Source organism: Periplaneta americana, chromosome 1 (genome assembly GCF_040183065.1).
Source record: "Periplaneta americana isolate PAMFEO1 chromosome 1, P.americana_PAMFEO1_priV1, whole genome shotgun sequence".
NCBI classification, from domain to species: Eukaryota; Metazoa; Arthropoda; class Insecta; order Blattodea; family Blattidae; genus Periplaneta; species Periplaneta americana.
In genome coordinates this window covers 125,076,041-125,096,780 of record NC_091117.1, presented here as the reverse complement: position 1 = coordinate 125,096,780, position 20,740 = coordinate 125,076,041, and the positions used below count along the sequence as shown (strand labels likewise).

Genomic DNA, 20,740 nt, shown 5'->3' with positions numbered 1-20,740 from the left:
ATAGGATAAGTTAATTCAGAAATATGTATTTTTATCATGAAGGTACAAATGCACCCAGGAGCATAAAAAAGACAAATACATAAATTTGCATATAGCCTACATACAATATAAACAAATAAACATTAATTAATGTTCATTAATTTATAGTTTTCTGTTCCAGGGCAGGTATTTCACTGCAAACCCAGAATTCTCCAATCTTCCCTATTATTCGCCTTTCTCTTAAATCTCCGCATGCGATCCATACTGGTATAGGCCTATCTTAAAGTTGTCTACCATCTTATCTTCATCTGCCTCGAAATTTTCTCAAGTGCATCCTTCGGTAGTCAGTTTCTTCTTAACCATTGTCCCATTCAATTTATTTTTCTCTTCATGGCCAGTTTTAGCATTAGGCCTATTCTTTCTTTACCCACTATTTCCTTATTCTCTCTGTCCATTTCACACACTCCATTCTTCTCCATATCCATATTTCAAATCCTTGTACTGGTAGTCCTTTCTTTTCACTTCGTCGTAATGTCCATGTTTCTGCCATATACAATGCCACACAAAGCACTTCACTGATTTCTTCCTGAGTTCTTATAGAGCTCTGCAGAAGATATACCTTTTAAATATTCATTATGCTCTCTGAAACGTATATGATGGGAGGGGGCCTACTTTGCTTAGCTAAGTTACAGAAATATGCGAATTATATAAAATAAATATTGTTGATTTTTGTTAATAAAATCCTAAGGTCCTTGTGTGAACTTAGAGAGCCGAGCCATACTAATTCTGTAATATGCTTTGTATTTGTCCACTTCGTCACTAAATTTATTATCACTTGTATGACTGTATGGTCACTAGTTGTAGGTTGAATGTCCTCACCCAAAATAATAGCAGATGATCCAAAACTTACACTATTATGCGTAGTATTAGCAGGTTCTTCATTATTAAGACTTACTCTGCTTTCACTTTGATAAATTTTAAAAAAGGAACGGATATCTTGCGAACTCAATGTCACATGAAGTGAATTGACTGAACTCTCTCCTCAGGCTTCTCTCAATTGTTTTCCGTAATCCTACTACAAAGAGACGAATCTCATAACAAATGCCTTTGTTTAGAAACATAATGTTGATTTGTATATTAATTTGCAAATAAACTTAAAGTTATAATTCCTCAGAATTATGTTTTCTTCATACCTAATCCTGGAGATAAATATTATCCTGTATCACTTCTGGAGGGCACTGCACCCCTGTGCTCCCCCCCCCCCCCGTACCTCCGTCTATGGTTTTCAGCATTCTTTAGGTCTATTCTATAAAAAAAAAAAGAGTAATTATAGGGGGCGGATGTTGATGACCTAAAAATCTACTTAAAATTATCATTAAAATGCCCTTAAACTAATGGAAAAATGACATAAAATTAAAAGAAAATGACATTTAAATATTATTCAAAGTACCCACACCACAACTTCTTAAAAATTAATCACCTTGTTTCAATGACTACCCTGCAAATGCCGAAGAAAGGAAGCAACTTTCTTGAATTTGGCTAGGATAAAGGAAAAGGGCATGCAAAAAAAATGAAGGCTTTAAGGAAAAACTATAGATTTTAATGAGGGTTTACAGTGTGTTTCAATCAGTGGTGATCCATGTCATGCCTTCATTCTCCGTCCCCTCCTACTTCCGTTCTTCACTTTTGTTAGCAGATCTTCCAGATGGGGGAGTGTGAATGACAAAACAAATTGTGGGCGCATATGCATTCTTGCAATCTTTGTGTTAAAAATACTGTCCCTTTCCTTCCATGGGGACACAACGTCTTGTCTAGGACACGGTGAAAGTTTTTCCCCTTCCAAACATAAATTCTAAAGACACCCTCGTACCGACAAAAGAACAATAGCGGTCAAAGCCGTCACTTAAACTAAGCTGTTGTCAAGCATTTTATATTACTTCCGTTGTGTGAAATGAAGCCTTCAAGTGTAATGAGGAGATGATCTTCACAGTTTGTTTCAAACTATAAAACTCAAACTTCACTGTTATTCACTTATTCAGTAGGTAATTACTACTGACCTAATTACTTAGAAGAAGATTTAACAGACTTATCGATAAAGAAGAAAGTAAAATGCATTCCAAATGATCTAAAAGTTCTTCAAAGTATTAAAAATGACCAAAAATGCCGAAAAAAAAATATAAAAATTACCTATTAGTTTAAAAACGCCGAAAAATGCAATTTAAGAAATTAATTTTTTACATTGATATTAACATAGAAAGGATTTCTATATTAATAGGCATCGTCCTAACAGAAGATGAATAATAAGAAGATGACTTTTCATCAACATCCGCCCCCTAGTAATTATGTATGAAGCATTTGCCAAGCTGTCATCTTCCCGCAGTAGAGATCCAGGGCACATACCTTCTCATTAGAGTATAAAGAGGCTGACAATATGTCAATGATAAGAAAGCATTCAAAATTTAATGAACATGTATATATCTATTTGGTAATTTTGTAATTTGGTATTCCCCCCCCCCCCCCTTTCTTTACTGTAAATGAGCACAAACGCTACTTAGGTGTAAATTTTTCTGGCATTTTGTATATTCGATTCCCTAACCGTTTCAAATGTATATCATTTTACCTTTTAGGTGTGTTTCCAAATTAGGGTAAACCATACAGTTATTGGCCACCTTACAGTTATTGGCCACTTGAACTTTGATGTGTTATTATAAGACAGGATGTGCAAATAATTAATTAATATTTTGCCAGGTGGTAGCAGCATGCTTTCTTATTTGGTAGTTACTTTAATTTTCAACAACAGATAGCACTGTGAGATGAAAAAGATAATTTCTGCAAAACATACGTTCCCAGGCTTTGGTTTCTTGTGAAATTCTTAAGAACTGTGTTGTGGTTGAGTCGTAATAATTACTGTTTCTTTTAACTGGCATTCATTATTATTCCAATTGTGAGGTAAGTACATCTCTATTTTGAATTTACACTTATAAAACGTAATAAAATACAATCCCTACATTTTGAAAATTTACTGGCTAATAACTGTTTAATTATAACGCATTTTTCAGTTATTGGCCACCCCGGCCAATAACTGTAATTTTAAAATAATTTTAAAAATCAATTATTTTCCTTCATTTAACTTATTAAATGCCACTATTTCACTAGTATTTTTATTTTGAGTCAATTAAATGTGTGCATAGTTATTAGCCACGTGGCCAATAACTGTCTTAATGGGTGGCCAATAACTATTCTTATTTATTTTATACCCTGGTTAGGTTATTTTTAAGATTTCAAAATGGGGTGACTACAAGCCAAAGGCGATGAAGGTAACATTGGAAGAATTGGAAACTCACAGGACTTCACTTAGTCATTGGTAAAAAGTACAGTGTTCCTAAGGCAAACCTAAATATCAAAATAAAGAATGCTAAAAAGGAAAAGGTGATTTGAATCTTATAACTTAGGAGGAAATTGATAATGAGTGTTCTGAAAATGTAATTTCATATCGAACACTGGATGCAGACAAGTCTACAGGGTTGTTTTCACTCTCTGAAACGAAATTGAATGACATCATGTGCGTCAGGAGTCACACGACAGCTGAACTGTGGTGCGAGGTGACAGACCAGTAGTGAGTGATCTCATAGTCAGAGTGCACGGCGACTCTCAGCAGAAATTCCCAAGAAAATCGAGCCTTTTTGGAAGGGGTACATAACAACTCTTTCCAATGCCAAGTACAGTTAAGTGAAAATAAAAGAAGCTTGCAATAAATGAGGTTTGGTTATTTCCAAGAAAGGCATCTTATGTGTACTTAATAAGATTGGTAAAACTCGAATGGAATTCATTTGTATCACCCTGTACTCAACAAGAAGTTTTGGCTGACAATATTGACAATTACATCGATTATAAAATGCAAGAAATGAACCCCGGAATGTGGCTCTCCATGACAATTTTTATATTGTATTTTTGTTGGCTATTTAACAACGCTGTATCAACTACTAGGTTATTCAGCATCGATGTGATTGCTGATAACGAGATGGTATTTGACGAGATGAGGGCCAGGATTCGCCATAGTTTACCTCACATTTTCCTTACAGTTGGGGAAAACCTCGGAAAAACTCAACCAAATGATCATCTCAAGCGGGAACGAAACCACGCCAGGGCAAAAATCTGGATCAGCAGGCAAGTGCCTCAGCCGACTGAACTACGCTAGTGGCTGACTCCCCATGATAATACAGTACATCAAAAAGTGTGAATGCAGGTTGCAGTAGTCAACATTCTGGTTGTGGTAACATATGTAAGTGAGAGGCACCGGCTTAGCTCGGTCAGTTAAGGCGCTTGTCTGCCGATCTGGAGTTGCGTTCGGACGCGGGTTCGATTCCTGGTTGGGTTTTTTCCGAGGTTTTCCCCAACCATAAGGGAAATGTCAGGTAATCTATGGCGAATCCTCGGCCTTATCTCGCCAAATATCATCTCGCTATCACCAATCCCATCGATGCTAAATAACCTCGTAGTTGATAGAGCGTCGTTAAATAACCAAGTAAAAAGAATATAAGTGAGAAAATATCTTTCATGCTCAAAAGAGTCAAAAATACATCAATCGGCAAGTTTCTGGTGTGGCCAGAGACACCTAAAAGAGAAGGCAAACATGATATAGAAAGATTGTCGTTTTCGATATCACAGAGCTACCAGGATATGCACAGAAAGAAGCGCGAACAGAAAGTTGTCCAAGAAAAGAAGAAAGAAAGAGAAAATGTAAAGTTGAGAAAGAAAAGAGAAAACGAACACTCTTCAGCGAATTGCGAAATGAATCAAGTCCAATTTGTGACATTTGCAAGAAGCTTTGAGTGAAATGTGATGTGAAGATTGTAAAAAAGTATTTTATGCAAGTTATATTTCACGTGAACACAGACAACACATTCCTGAAAAAGACGGTGATATCTCCCTATGTCACTCATTTTTATAAAGGAGAAGATTCACATAACAGTATGGACCTTAAGAGTAGGGAAGATGATTATCTTGAAGAAGTTGATAAACTAGCAACATATAAATAAGGGTCTATACAGTAAAGAGACATGTGGATTTATATTTTACATAAAACTGGTATTAGGGCAGTGCAATGCATGTGTAAATAACTAATAGAATTAATAGCAACAGTTTGAAATAATATCTGCAGCCAAAACAAAAATAAATGTCTGTTAGAGTTGATAATTGTGAAGTGGCCAATAACTATGCAGTCAGTAGCCAATAACTGTCAAGAAGTGGCCAATAACTATAATTTCACACATATCAATTTTATTTTGTCACTAGTATCACACAGTATTATTGATTCTATTTTTGTAACAGTGATTTGCATAAAGAAATAATTGACAATTACAGATGCACAAACAGTTCCTTCTTACAATATAATGCATTGAAATCCTCGACTTTCAAACATAAAATTTTCCTTAAGTGGCCAATAACTGTATGGTTTACCCTATATGTAATATGCTTTGTCAAATCTGGCAACCTTTTCATAAGGGAAGCTAAATTTATATTATATATTATGTGCCCTGGACTCTATTGCGGAAAGATGGCCTGGCTAATGCTTAATACTAGGCCTACATTATTACCAAAACCCATTATTTGTCTCTCATCGAGAAGTACACTGCTGTGAACTTACGATTTCATTCCATTACTTGGAATTCAGCAATTTTGCATAAAATAAAAATCATTATTCTGCATATAATGCTATTTATGAACATTTTGTTAATGGCTCAAAGACATTTCCTCGAAATAGCATGTGCCATGCCGATTTTATTGTCTTTTTTTTTTTCTTTTGTCTGGCCATGAGTAAAATGCCATTTCTCAGTTTACTGGCAATACCGTAATACATTTCCGCAACCCCTTATATAGGTAATGCTACCCAGTGCTGTGTTAATGCATGGGGATGGTGGGCAGTTGCCTGGGGCCCCATGAGAATAAGGGCCTCATGCTAATCTATGACGAACCAGAATTTAACACAAATTTTTTGATACCCACCTCAACATTCAAATCTCCTGCTATCTCGGTAGAAGTAGAAGAATTATAAAGGAGAGTAGCATGTCTGACATCCTAAGGCCAATAACTTCAAGCCAATTATAAAGGAATTCTCTGCAAAGAAATTTAGAATATGTTTGTGTTGAACACTTCATCAATAATAAATAATTCATGGTAATTTCATAATTTGCGCCTGCATTATCTCCGTCAATTTGATTTACCAAGCAAGTAGTTTTTTATGTTGATATTTTTGTTCAAGGTCAAGGCTCATGTATTATCCTAACCTTTGTATTAATGTAATGTTTGATGTCAAAACACTCATTCTAATGGAGGTACCAGTAAATATACGTTTATTTTATAGATAATTTACATATCTATTCCTATGAGAAGGTGAGTAGGCAAGGTCCAGTACGTTGTTTTGCCAGGGGGCCTATTATGTTTTTAAGATGGCCCATAGACTCGAAAAAATTTTTTGCGTCCACAAGTGGCATGTAACAACAACTTAACATAATTGCCATGTATTTAAAGCAGGAAAACATCGAACATTTATTATTAACTAAATATTTTTTTCTAAAAACTTTTTTGCATATGGTGATGAAGTTTATTAATATTTTGAAATATATTCTCTATTGTTCTATACTAACATTTTGAAATATATTGACATTAGGACCAAATAGCTACCATACTGTTGTTTTCTTATTAACAAAGAACTTTGTGTTTGACTATGTTCTACTCTCCACTGGTGTGTATTTGTGTGAATATTGCGAGTTAAAGATTACGTAGGTTAGACAATATATGACAAGTGACAAGAGGCCGAGGTGACAAGGTTAGAGTGGGTTTGATGACGGGCTAGAGAAGTGACATGAGGCCGAGGAATGTAACAAGGTTAGGTTAGGTTAGGTTAGTTGAGGGGATAGCCAAGTGACAGGCGACCAAGGAATGTGACAAGGTTAGAGTGGTTTGATGAGGGTAAAGATATGTGACAGGAGACCGAGGAGAGTGCAGTAACTTTAAGACAAAGACAAAGACATGTTAGGTGAAATTTTACAGGATCATGTTTGAATGACATTCCCTGAACAACATCATATTTCGCTGTGATAACTTGCTGTATTATCATACTAAATTTGTATTTTGTTTTAGTGCATTCATAAAACTGCCGTTATATTCTGTAAACCATGTAATTTTAATAATAATAATAACAATAATATTTGTTTGTCAGAAATCAGTATACAAAGCCTGGATATAACATTGTCAGGTTAGATAACACTGGTCAACAGTCATTTTGCGCCAGACATAAAACTAACAAATTCTTACTAATTTCGACCTCCTGAATTAAAAAATAACAGCAAAATGTTCCTTCAAATTCGCCTTATCCAGTTGTTCCCAAGAAAGCGTTAAGTTTCACTGATAAATTGAAATACATATAATAGTGAACTATTACGTAATTCTGTCATGTAGTAAGATATAATTTTCTTGGAATTAGACTGGGAAGATATTTAGCAAAATCATACACATACCTGAACAGGATCAGTAATTATCTATTTCCAGCTATATTTATAAGCATCAAGATTATATGCAGGTTGTGTAAAATTTCAGTTTTTACTTATGTACTAGTAATTATTAAGAAATGTAATCTGATAAAAGTTGCCAATAATAAATGCGAATATACAGTACCTGGCCACATTATTATAATCACTCACATTTTTACTATATTTTACATATTACTTCCTCATTTGAACTCTGGTTTCCTTTCTTAAGCAGAATTCACATTACATATTTAATTTTTAAACAATATTAAGTATAATTACAATTATAACAATGTTAATTCAAGAAATATTGATAAATAACCAACCACACCTCATTTTTACAGAAATTTCAGTATTTCGTACGACCTCCTTTGGCTTTAATTACGGCTTCAATTCTCTTTGGCATGCTTACAATACACTTCTGTATTATTTCCTGGATCCTCTCATTGTGATTCCTAACATGTATCAGCCTTTCAATAAGTCGAACTCTGGTAGTAATTAATTCTTTGCCATCTCCCTTTTTACGAGTTTCCAGATGTTCTCAATGGGGTTCAAGTCCGGTGAGTTTCCTGGCCATGGCAAAAGTGGAATGTTTTTGGAAGCCAGAAACATTTTGACTCTCCTAGCAGTGTGGCAAGGTGCACCATCTTGCATAAAAATATATTTCTCCCCATTTGGGAACCATTCGTTCAGCTGAAGGATAAGCCTGTTTTCCAATACCTGGATATATTGATCTTGTTTCATTGTTCCCTGAACAATGTAGAGTCGTCCTGAACCTTTGCCTGATATTACAGAGCATATCATGACTGATATTGGGTGTTTAACTGGTTTAACCAGGCATCCAGGAGCAAAATTTTCTCCCTTTCGTCGACGAACAAAAATAGCTTTGTCCATCAAACACTGAAAGGTTGATTCATCGGAGAAGTAAACCTGAAAACTGTCAAAGAAACTGATAAAAAAACTCTAAATTTTGTCTTTAAGTATTAAATACAGTATTTAATTTAGAGTATACTTAATATTGTTTAAAAATTAAATATGTAATGTGAATTCTGCTTAAGAAAGGAAACCAGAGTTCAAATGAGGAAGTAATATGTAAAATATAGTAAAAATGTGAGTGATTATAATAATGTGGCCAGGTACTGTATATGTCTGAATATCTTAATATAAATATTATGTTTTGTAGGTAGAATAAATAGTAATAACATTTGATACTTTGGTCACTGATGAAAGTAAAACATTTCACTCTAAATAAATTAGTAGAGATCTGCTTCTTAGGTTATTTAAAAATTGCAGCTTCCTCTGATTGAGGTTCTGGATTATGTGTACATCTGTTAAGCTTATCAGGCAGTACATCTCACTTGATGATATGTGTCACAGGAAGAACAATTGTTTGTATGCATCTGAAGTCTGACTAGTGTAATATGTAGCTAGTTGTGATGTATGTAAAGGAGGCGGAAAGGAACTGGCCACTCTACCCCATATCTCCTGGCCTAGTTGCCTCATATGTGGGGTCTTCTTGGTATTATTTGTGAAGTTCAGACCTGTCTTCGGTCAGTTGACTAAACAACAACAAACACTGCAGCTTTGCAGGTCAGTGTCCCATTTCTTATACCTCGTTTCCTGCTTTATCCTTCAAAGATCTTCTTTTCTTGTCCTTAAAAAGGAAATCATTCTGCCATATTAGCCCTCAGCATACCTACATGCTGACATATACATACTTGATACTTTTCACATTTACTTATGTACAGTATTATTTTAGCAGCAGCTCACAATTGGAATGCCACATGCAAAGATAGCAAGGTTGTGCAATTATTTACTTGTTAGGAACAAAATAGTTCTCACATCTATATAGGAAATTATGCAGAAGTGCATAACTCATCAAAGAACTTCTGGATTAAAAATGTCTAAAGTAAACATTCTTGGAAAATATAATATAATATACAGGATGTTAAAAAAAGTATCCAACATTTTAGGAGGTGATAGTATGTATCCAAAAAAGAAAAAATGTCTAATAAATATGGGTTCTACAACACATATTTTCTGAGATTTGAACACTTGTTCATAGGAGATGCTCAATGTGACGTCCATTTATGGCAATAGATTTTTCTGCCCTACAATACAGTAGGCTACCAGATAATCATATTGTAGTTGACATGCCTGGAATGGAATACTGATACGTCGCAAAGCATACTGAAAAGAAAATTTGTTTGTGGAGATATGAGTAGGGTTCAGCAGAGATGGTGTTGTGAATTTTCCTAATCAGTATGTGTGGGCTGATGAAAATTCCCATGCACTTGAAGAAACAAAGTATCAGCACCGATTCTCAATGTATGGACAAGCGTTCTTGGCGATAAATTAAGGGCCATACGTACTACCACAGAGATTAATTGGGGCTCGTTATCAGGACTTTCTTATTAACATATTACCAACCTTGCTGGAGTATGTGCCGTATCAGCAAAGACTACAGATATGGTTCATGCATGATGGCACACCAGCACATTTTTTCTGCAATAAGTGTGAACACCTGACGCTGACATTTCAGGATCGCTGGATTGATTGGGGAGACCCCACATCTTAGCCTGCTCGTTCCTCAAATCTAAATCCCTAGACTTTTGGTTATCAAGAACAACCAGGTCAATTTCAAAGAGTGCGTGATTCCTTACGCTGAAGGGCAGAGAAATGGATTGCCATGAATGGACATTACATTGAACACCTCCTATGAACAAGTATTCAGATCTCTGAAAGTATGTGTTGTAGGATCCATGTTTATTAGACATTTTTTTCTTGTTTTGATGCATACTAGCACCTTCTAAAATATTGGATACTTTTTTTTAACACCCTGTATACATGAAATTGTGTAGAGAAACACTGTTTGATAACATTTATCATTATTAAAGTATAAAATGATAATGTGCTTATTCCTTTATAAAGAGCTATTCTGCAGGATTGGATGTCAAATGCAATTTTTGGTGGATGATGTATATCTATCGGTGAGGAGGGTAGGACTTAGGAAGAAGTATTGCCATTGATTTTCATTCAAAATTTTTGATGAAGGCCCTTTTAAGAAGAGTAAGGAAATATGATAAAAAAAGGAAGAAGCAGAGGAGTTGTATTGGATATCGTCCAGATGCAATACTAAAAGTTATAATTTCTTTTGAGGTCCAAGGAAATGAATGGTGAGAGAGAGAGAGGGAGGGAGGGAAGGGGAAAGGTGAAGGGAGAAGGAGGTGGACGAGAGGAGGAAAAGAGAGAGAGAGAGAAAAAGAACCATTGGTTATCATGTGGCACCATGTTAGCTGTTTTAAGCACGAGTTTCAAAGTAGGGAAAAAGTAAAGCTGTTATTATTCCTTAACCAGAAACCATATAATTACAGAATAAAGATGACCAAGGTTGTTAAACAGAATCTACAGAATAAAGATTACCACAGGTTATGCAAATCTGGCTTTCAGGTAGTAGCTCCCTGTAAAGCAGGTTTGAATAATTTCAAGGAAAAATTGTTCCGGGGCCGGGTATCGATCCCGGGACCCTTCGCTTAGCGCGCGAACGCTCTACCGACTGAGCTACCCCAGGAACTATACACGATACCGTCACAATTTTTCCTTTTATATCCACACAACTAAAATGAGCTGACAAGACGCCAGAACTCAACTATAAGTGCACACAAATACTGTGTGACTTAAATTGTGGCTGTCTGTTAACATACCTCCAGTAACGAATGTATTATGCAAATCTGGCTTTCAGGTAATAGCTCCCTGTAAAGCAGGTTTGAATAATTTCAAGGAAAAATTGTTCTGGGGCCGGGTATCGATCTCGGGACCCTTTGCTTAGCGTGCAAACGCTCTACCGACTGAGCTAACCCAGGAAAAATTGTGACGGTGTCGTGTATAGTTCCGGGGGTAGCTCAGTCGGTAGAGCGTTCGCGCTCTAAGCGAAGGGTCCCGGGATCGATACCCAGCCATGGAACAATTTTTCCTTAAAATATTCAAACCTGCTTTACAGGGAGCTATTACCTGAAAGCCAGATTTGCATAATACATTCGTTACTGGAGGTATGTTAACAGATAGCCACAATTTAAGTCACACAGTATTTATGTGCACTCATAGTTGAGTTCTGGCGTCTTGTCAGCTCATGTGAGTTGTGTGGATATAAAAGGAAAAATTGTGACGGTGTCGTGTATAGTTCCTGGGGTAGCTCAGTCGGTAGAGCATTCACGCGCTAAGCGAAGGGTCCCAGGATCGATACCCGGCCCCGGAACAATTTTTCCTTGAAATTATTCATTACCACAGGTTGTTAAACAGAATCATACAGAAACATTCCTGACAGTTCTTTTTAAGGACAAGGAAAATGCTTCCACAATTTTAGAAGAAGGAAAAATTACTACCATTGGTAACTGTCACGGAACCAATTTAGTCTTTTTAAAGGGGCCAGAAAGCTGTTCTTTCCCTTTCTTCCCTTAGTGCTGTTCAAGGACTGTTTGCAGTTCGCCCATTAGTAGTATGGTACTGAATGGTACAGACTCAGTTCATTTGGACTAGTTTGCTTGGGAAGTCGACTGGGAGTTACAGATGCTAGGACAGTTTGAAACCCAAGTAGGCGCAGAAACTTGCTCCCTCGTAAGTCTTTGGACTGTTGTTTGGAGCACAGGAAACAATTCCAAACTTCTCAGTTGAATGTTTAAAGTGTTTTGGAATTCCTTTAAAAACATTGAAACTTACTGATGTAGACACAATGAAATATTCTACTCAGATTTTAAGAAACCGCCTGTGTATATCTAATGTACTGTACTTTTCATTGTACCTGATTATTCATAAATTATTGAATAAGCTAACCTTCACCTTCTTTCTAAAAACAATAAAATTTCCTATTATTATGCTGTGTCTTTTGGACAACTCTTATTGAAGGACAGCTACCCTTGTGGATTTTATATATTATATCCCATTTAATGACGTTACTGCCAAATCCGTTGCTTTCAGAATAAAAACAAGATTATCAAATCACTCCAGATGTAATAGAAATGTCGGGTTTTCTGTATGCATTGATTTTAAACAATACAACATTGTTTCTATGAATGAATGAATTAATTTTATAATGAGGTTGTCTGTTCGAAAGCTGGGTACGAAGGGAACCTTAGTGTAGTCAGCTAATGTGAGTGGGAATGCGCCTAGCTTGAGAGTTAAAGTAATAGATCTTGAAAGGTCGCAGTGCTGTGTCATAGTGCCTCCCTCCCGAAAGTCCATTCTATTCAATTCCAATATGTTCCATCAACATTTCTCCATTCCGTCATCATTTCATAATATTCTCCAAATACTAGCTGGTGATGCACGGAGGAGGCTGGTCTAGATGAGTGAGGTTGTCTGTTCGAAATCTGGGTACACAGCGAACTTTAGTGTAGTCAGCTGGTGTAGGTTTGGGAATGTGCTTAGCTTGAGGATTAGCTCAATAGATCTTGGAAGATCGCAGTGCTGGGTCATAGCTCCAGTATTTTTAACATCTGTCCAAGAACCAGGAAGAGTCAACCATCAACTGTCCCAAATGGTCTCAAATCCCATGCACACATGGGCACACATTTCTCGATTATCAACTCCTGTGACGGTATGGGTACACATTTCCCATAATAATTTCGAGTTTTGTGATTTGCAACGCATGGATGATGGGAAATATATGAGGTAGCAGTCAAACCTATTGCATCAGCATACAGTTCTCTGCATACTGGACAACATACAAAATTATTTCCAGTGCTGTCGAACACAGATTTACAAACTGTCCCATTGGTCATTTTTTAAATTTCCATCCGACTCTGTTGTTTTAAACTCTCTAGCAGCGATTTCCTTCTTCACTACTTTTTCACTAGAGAGACTGTATTTTAGCATGTAGACTTTCACGGCTGGTGTCTGTGATGAAGGTTTTCTACTGGTAGACCATGGCATCTCAGCCTGGAAAACCTTCATCACAGAAACTGTATTTTCCTTGCAATGCACCATTATTTGGACTCATCTTGGAAAACAGAAATCAAACACAACAAAAACATTTGAAACAGTAGCTGATAGTTGATCGAACTGCACATGCAAGCATAAGCCCACGCAAACTCAATTAATAAGTAACTGATAGAAGAGGAAACTTGGGTTTGATGCCTTGATACCAGTCCACCTCACAAAACTGCTTCGAAAGCAGCCTGGCCTGGTCCGTATGGTGACATCAAGGACTTGTTCTGTGCGAGACTGTGAAGCTCAGTATGGTCCAGTGCAGAAGCAGCCCATGGGCTGAGCTGTTGTGCAGGTCTCCGAGATAAATACCATTAATTATTTGGGAGGCTCAATGTCTTATCAGAATGAAAAGAATATCACTGCTAAGACCAAGGTAGAAAAAAAAATCATGATTTTTTTTAAATTAAAATCAAAATCAGTAATTTTTAAAATTTAAATCAATTTGTTTTTATTTCAATATTTTTTTTACATAAATATATTTAATTAATTTTTTAATTGGATTTATTGCAGTAAACAAGGTATTGTTAATAACAAATCACACCAATGACCAAACAGAAGTTAGACTTTTTCTAGTTTTAAGTTAAAAAAAAAAAAACATACTTGAAACAAATGAAACCAGAAGCTCCACAACTGAATGCTCAACCTAAACTACATAAGCTTAATATACCAGTCAAACCCCTAGTTAAGTACATGACTGTACCAGCATACAAGCTGGCTAAATACATGGAAAACATAATCAGAAACAACATACAATTCACCAATCACACTACAGTCATGGACAACACAGATCTAGTCAACTACATGAAGGACAAACACATACCTCACAATTTAACACTAGCATTGTTTGACTTCATCAATCTATAAACTCTCTAACATAACCATACGTGAAACAATAAAAAATACTAGAACATGTTGAAAGACAACGACACACCACAACTACAAATAGATGAAAACTCAGCAAATTATTTTTAAATATCAGTTTCTTCACCTTGGATTGTGTTTAATGATGTCTGTTTATTCAAATGTTTGTATAGGAACACAAGCTTTAATGCTTTGTATCAAGCCTGTTGCGCAACTTAGAATACACAACACCAAATGTAGCGCCACTTATGAGGCAACTAGGCCAAGAGATAATGAGGTAGGGTGGCCATTTCCTTTCCTTCCTTTCAATGGAAATAATTGTGCAAATACTGATAGCATGACATTAAAGTTAAAATCATTCAGTTCTGATAGAAATCCGCGAGCAGCATTGAATGTTTTTTCATCCCAATTATCAGAATTTTATCGAATATGAGTGAAGAAATCTTTAAGGGCCTCCTTGTTGACATATATGGTATGAACTAGTCGAGAATTAATGTTGCTATATATCAATATATTAAAAAAAATTTTTCAATCTTATGGCTTAACGCAAAATATAGCGTTTTATATATTTATATTTGTTGTATTATTCTACTAACGTTTTCGCCCTCCTAGAGGCATCATCAGGTACAACAGTACTTACAATATCAAATGTCTAAAATCAATTATAAAAGAATATGACCCCATGTTCAAAAGAGTGCATCATAATAGAGAAATAGTATAATGTGTGTAGAATGTCAAACATAGTGTACACTTAAACAAAATATTACAAAATTTATACATTAAAGCATAACCTGGGTCAAAGTATATCAAATTCATAGGCCTAAATGGCTATTCATTGTGTGTTATGTTCATAGTATGCATTAATACAGTATGTCATTATACGTTGAACAATATAGTTTGTTATATAGTTTAATATAATGTAGACCTATCACTAAATGTTGAGTCGTAAATAATCAACTGAAGTCAAAATGTTGTTGTTGTGTGCTGATGGGGCAATAAGATGTTTAGAATATTCATGTAATAGCCACCATATGCTCAACTTTATATTATATTAACATTCGGAAGTAAGATGTAACTATCTGTAGTATATCACAATGCAAGTGTATCACTAAATGTTGAGTTGAAAACTGAAGTCAAATGCTGTAATCATTGTACCGATTGGGGTAAGTGAGGTGTTCTCATAATGCCAGCCTGTACTCTGCTAACCTGACACAAAACACTATCCAGTAGTTGGTTGGGAAGTCACTGCACCCACCTTATTCACCTGATCTTGTGCCCTCAGATTTTCACCTTTTCCACTCTCTATCAAACACCCTTCAAGGAACTTCCTTTCCAGATGAAAATGTGCTCCGAACATGGCTTGAGACTTCTTTAACTCAAAACCACGCGATTTCTATAGGTATGGAATCGAAATACTGCTTCAGCGTTGTAAATAGTGAAGAAGAATATATTGTTGATGATTAACTTCTCTTTATGTGTATCTGATGTGTTAAATAAACTTATGAAAAAATGCTAATAATTACTAAGATTTTGTAGTAAAAGTAATTATGGTACTATATTTTTATACATATCATCCATTATTGTGTGCACCAGCTTCCAACTGCTCAGCAGAACCCTCCTCATGCTGAAAAAAGTAAAAAATTATCTGCGCACAAACATGACAGAATCATCTCAACTCAGTAGTTATATCCACAGAGGGCAACATTTTGGAGAAAATGGATGTGTCCAAAATCATTGAACAGTTTGCTCAACAGAAGGCAAGGCGAAAGATGTTAGAAAGCTGATACTGTATGTAGTAATTTTCAACTCCCAATTCTCTCATTAAAATCAAGACAATTCATAAGCATGGTTGTAACATAGAACACTTCTTTTGCCGCACTGGGATCAGTGGTGAAACAAAAATGGCAGAAATTCGAATGTTTACTATAACAACACTACGAACCATGCTCGAATGCTAATGTTATGAACCAATGTAACCATGCCCAAGACACCATGACATGAGGGCGCTGAAGTTGTGTATGAAATTAGCCATGCTTCGCAGTCTCGTGAGTGCTACCACTCGTTTGATTTGTAATGCTAGTTCTGTAATATTAGACACGTATGATAGGTATACTTTGAATGAATCATAGTGGAAAATTTTGACTTCGTCTTTTGACTTTGCTTTGCAAATGCTTTGAAGTAGTACCATCTACTCAAAAAAATTGTCAATTGCTTTTGCTTTGTCTTCTGGCTTATGCCTTTTGACTTTGCTTTTTTGCTTTTGTAATATTTCTGACAAGATTATCGTTCCACGACTTCTTCATCGTGCTGATGAAAACCGAATAGATCGAAACTGGAGATTTACAAACTGGGTAAAAGAATATCGTTCCATTTTGTGTATCACAGGCCAACACCTTTGGAAAATCCGAAGATTGCAAAGGATAATACCAAATGCAATCAAAGGATTAAACCTTTGGCAAAGATCTGTGAAAACACAAACTTGTATTTTAAGAGTGTAAACTCCATTTGTTGTTTTGCGTTTTCTCTGTTTCGGCTTCAATTTGCCTCTTCATCTAGAGAAGTGTGATGACAAAAATTCTGTCAATCACTACTCTAGAACAGAGTGGAGAAGGAAAGATCTCTAACGAGAAATTCCAAATTGTACAAAAATTTATTGTGAACTGGGATAAAGAATTTCGAAATGTGGCTTCATATGAAGAGCATGACATTCATTAATTAAAGACTGGACATAAAATAAAAAAAAAAAAAGATTCTATGTTCCTGGCTCAATCCACTAAGAAAAATGATAAGTTCCATTGTAATTTTATTTAGGCCCTATCTCCTTTGATACATGTGCAAAACATGATGATACATTACATTACTAGTTGCACAAGAGAGCTCTGTTTTCTACCGTTTGTCTCCTTGATACAGCCTTTTTATGTCCAGTCTTCAATTATTTCTCTTATCACTGACCCATACTCTCCATTTATAAACTGAAACGAAAATAAAACATTCATACCAACATAACTATAGTTCCATTCCCGGAACTGGGTAACATATTCTATGTGCTGGTGTAGCCCAATACAGCACAGAGTATTTGATTCTAGCTTTTATCGGGGTTGAAAATGGTAGGGTACATGCTAAGGAAAAAGGGGGCGGGAAATTCTTGGGTGCCTACAGGCGGCAGATTTGTAAATCTGCCACTGAATTTATATGGCTGTACCTCAATCTTTCCTTTTGAACATAGATAAAATGATTAAGAGTGCTATTAAGGAAATATCTTACCCACCTTCAGATACGCCAGACTGTATCTTATATTCTCCTAGAAAATTGGAAGGCCTTGGTCTTTTTCAATCTGAATGGGAGGCTGCGTTACAGCACTTAAATATCTGTAATTTTCTATATAAATTTGCCAGTGCCTATATTTTTACTGAAATACGACATTTGGAAGAATAACAGAAGAACAAAGAATAACAAATTACAGCTCACAGGTTGATGTTAAGCATAAACACCCTAGGGAATTGCGAAAGTCGCTACAATTATGTGAAGACGACAAATGGTGTGGTCTGGAATTGCATGGAAAGGATTTCGTACTTTTCCAAGAATATACTCTTGCTAACCACTGGATACAAACTCTTCACGGAATATCTACCTCGAAATGGACAGTGCTTAAACTACAATATAATATGGTTCCAGTTTGAGCCCTGCCGGGTCGCAGTCAGGATGGAATCTGTTGCAGATACTGCAATGAGCCAAAAACCATAACTCATATCCTTGGTTCGTGCCCACAGAGCTTTACTGAGGAATACCCTCATCATAGGATTTGCTCTAGTATTGCCAGTACATTAAAACGGAGGACTACGAAGAGGTCTTTTGCATCGCAGGTTGAGGAAGTAGCCCATATTGACATAATAGCAATAATAACACCACTCTTATATTTGATGCAAGAGTAAGATATGAAACTGGCTCTGATCAACTTAGTGAAGTAAATTCAGAAGAGTGTAAAATCTATGAACCTGCAATTGGCTATTTTCAAGATCTTCACAAGGTTCAAACTGTCAATGTGGTGGATCTTTCGATTGGTGCTATGGGATCAATCCTAGAGAGTCTTCACAAATTGTTCGAAATCATTTTAGGTTATATAATCCTGTTTAATGTCATTCTTATACAATCCTCTTAACAACTTACACGTTATACATTTTAAACATTATTATATCATCCATTGTTGTCACTTTATGCCTTTACTGATCACATATTGTAAATTTATCTTCTTTTTTATTTCATTCTTGTTATCTCTGTTGTATCACTGTATTTTGTATGGTGTACTTGTGTTTAAAAAAATAAACAGATATATAAAAACTGTTCCCAATAACAATTCTTTTTTCAAAGTATCCAAATGTAGTGACAGGAAAGGCAATAAATAATATTGACTAATAAAATTTTTTCTCTTCCAACATTTCCATTGCATTTAATCATCCAGCTGACAGAGACTGGCAACACCACGATTAATCCAGTGTTGCTCAGGTCTTGAGGTGAGAAAATCCATGTACATAACAAAGTTGGTAGAGTGACCAGTTGTAGATAAGATGCCTCTTCGAGCACTTGTTTTATATACTGGACACTGATAACAAGGCACCTTCACAAATTTTGCCTGGAATATATCATAATCTTATTAGCTCTTTTTTTATATGTAGGCCTACCTATACAATTAAAAAAGAAATCATTTACAATAGCATTACAATGTCATAAAATACAGTATTAAATTTGACTTAAGTTCACTGGCTCTGTGAAGAATGCAAAAATAATATATCAACTCTTACTCCAAAGCTACTTGAAACCACATCCTTATTCTCCAGTTTTCAAACTGATAATGTCCAGAGTACAAAGAGGTACTCATCATTAGACATGTATTATGGCAAGACAGGTCGGACCCATACACAATATGAAGCGAATCTGTATCGCATTCAGTACAGATGATAAAATTTCGTTGTACATCACATGCACAAATAACAAAACAACGGTCGTCATTTTTCGTAGCGAAGTTTTTTTTGTTGCACTTCCGCTGCTGACTCAGTGAAGGAACAAGAGCGTGGTTGTTTTTAAACACAGCAGACATTTTAAAATCCCTCACAGCTGCTGCAACTCATAAAAAATTAATAGGTGAGTTAGTAGTGTCCCAGCTGAATGCAGCCATTGTGACTCATCATAAGTGACTTTGATCCAGCATCTGTTTGTTGTAATGGACCTTGCAAAAATGAAATATTCTTACCTTAAGACCTGGTTTTAACCAAACAATAGGAACGATATCATAAAGTATCTTGGGAAATGATTCGTTTAATTCTTTAATTTGTCTATCCCATCGAGCTCCTTCCAGATACAGGCCCTGAAATATGTATACAACATAGATATATTAACAGAAAATATTAGACCTGTTTTTGAGATCATAAATATTTTACAACACGGGAAAATTAAATTTGTTCTTATTTATACAATAATTGTACAAATGAAACCTAAAGTGAAGTTCTTAAGGTGCTAGTGAAAGAAAAGCAACACTGTATTTTAGTTTTACAGGAATGGATCTTATTAATTCATTATGTCAGGTAGAGGGAATGAAGGCAAGTAGGTACTGGGACAAATACCGAACCTTTGCTATTGCTTTAAATAACTTCGTTCTATGAGTGTAAAGCGAATTATTTCGTCTTCTGTTTCTGCTATGGTATTTTTCACAATAATTATGATAATATTATATACATAGCAATAGTCTGTATCAAAAGTTCTCTTCAAGAATTTACTCGTATTAAGAAGAAATTATTTAATTTGTTCAAATAAATGTCAATACTTATACTGGTTTTTTTGGAAGATGGGACATGGCAGTTAAGCGGCCGAGCTTGGAACTACAGTGCTATGTTGCCAATATGAACTACCATGCTGCCAGCTGATGGAAGCTAGTAATTGACGTTAAGATGGCTGCCGTTAAAACATTCATTGACAATTGACGCGAAGGTAAGAAAACAAAACAAAAATCGACAGAGAATCAAACACGAAACGTACCAATGCTAACATTGTGTGCACAATAAATGTCGCCAAGAGAGCTATTAAGCACTCGCCACGTGGGAACGGTAAATTTGGCAACTCAACCATTGTTACCATAGCAACAGGCCTACCACGCTATGTGACAGTCAATTGTTTTTCCGATCGCAACGCTCCTGTCATGTCCCATCTTTCAAAAAAACAAATATAAACGTCAAGCATACAACTTTTCACTACAGTTTGTTACACTCTAACAAGAGATGAACCCTGTTCAGATGACAGATCTCATATAAGCTTAAATATTTAGAAAATTCTTACCTCGATAAAAACATCAAATTCAGCTCTTTGCTGCATGTAAAAATAAGTAGAAATATATT

General features: G+C 35.7%; 1 protein-coding gene and 1 non-coding gene across 2 annotated transcripts in view; both read right to left on the bottom strand.

Moving 5' to 3' along the window:
• Window positions 1–11,006: 11,006 nt before the first annotated feature.
• On the bottom strand, window positions 11,007–11,080 carry TRNAS-GCU (transfer RNA serine (anticodon GCU)). The gene has a single exon. It is a non-coding gene; the product is annotated as a tRNA-Ser (tRNA).
• A 6,316-nt stretch (window positions 11,081–17,396) lies between these two features.
• Window positions 17,397–20,740, bottom strand: part of Dnah3 (dynein heavy chain 3, axonemal) — a 367,976-nt gene continuing 364,632 nt past the window's right edge. The window contains exons 67-68 of the mRNA XM_069827040.1: window positions 19,603–19,716; window positions 17,397–18,984 (exon numbers count right to left, since the gene is read on the bottom strand). Coding sequence (XP_069683141.1) covers window positions 18,802–18,984; window positions 19,603–19,716 — 297 coding nt within the window. The 3' untranslated portion in view covers window positions 17,397–18,801. The remainder of the gene's footprint in view (window positions 18,985–19,602; window positions 19,717–20,740) is intronic.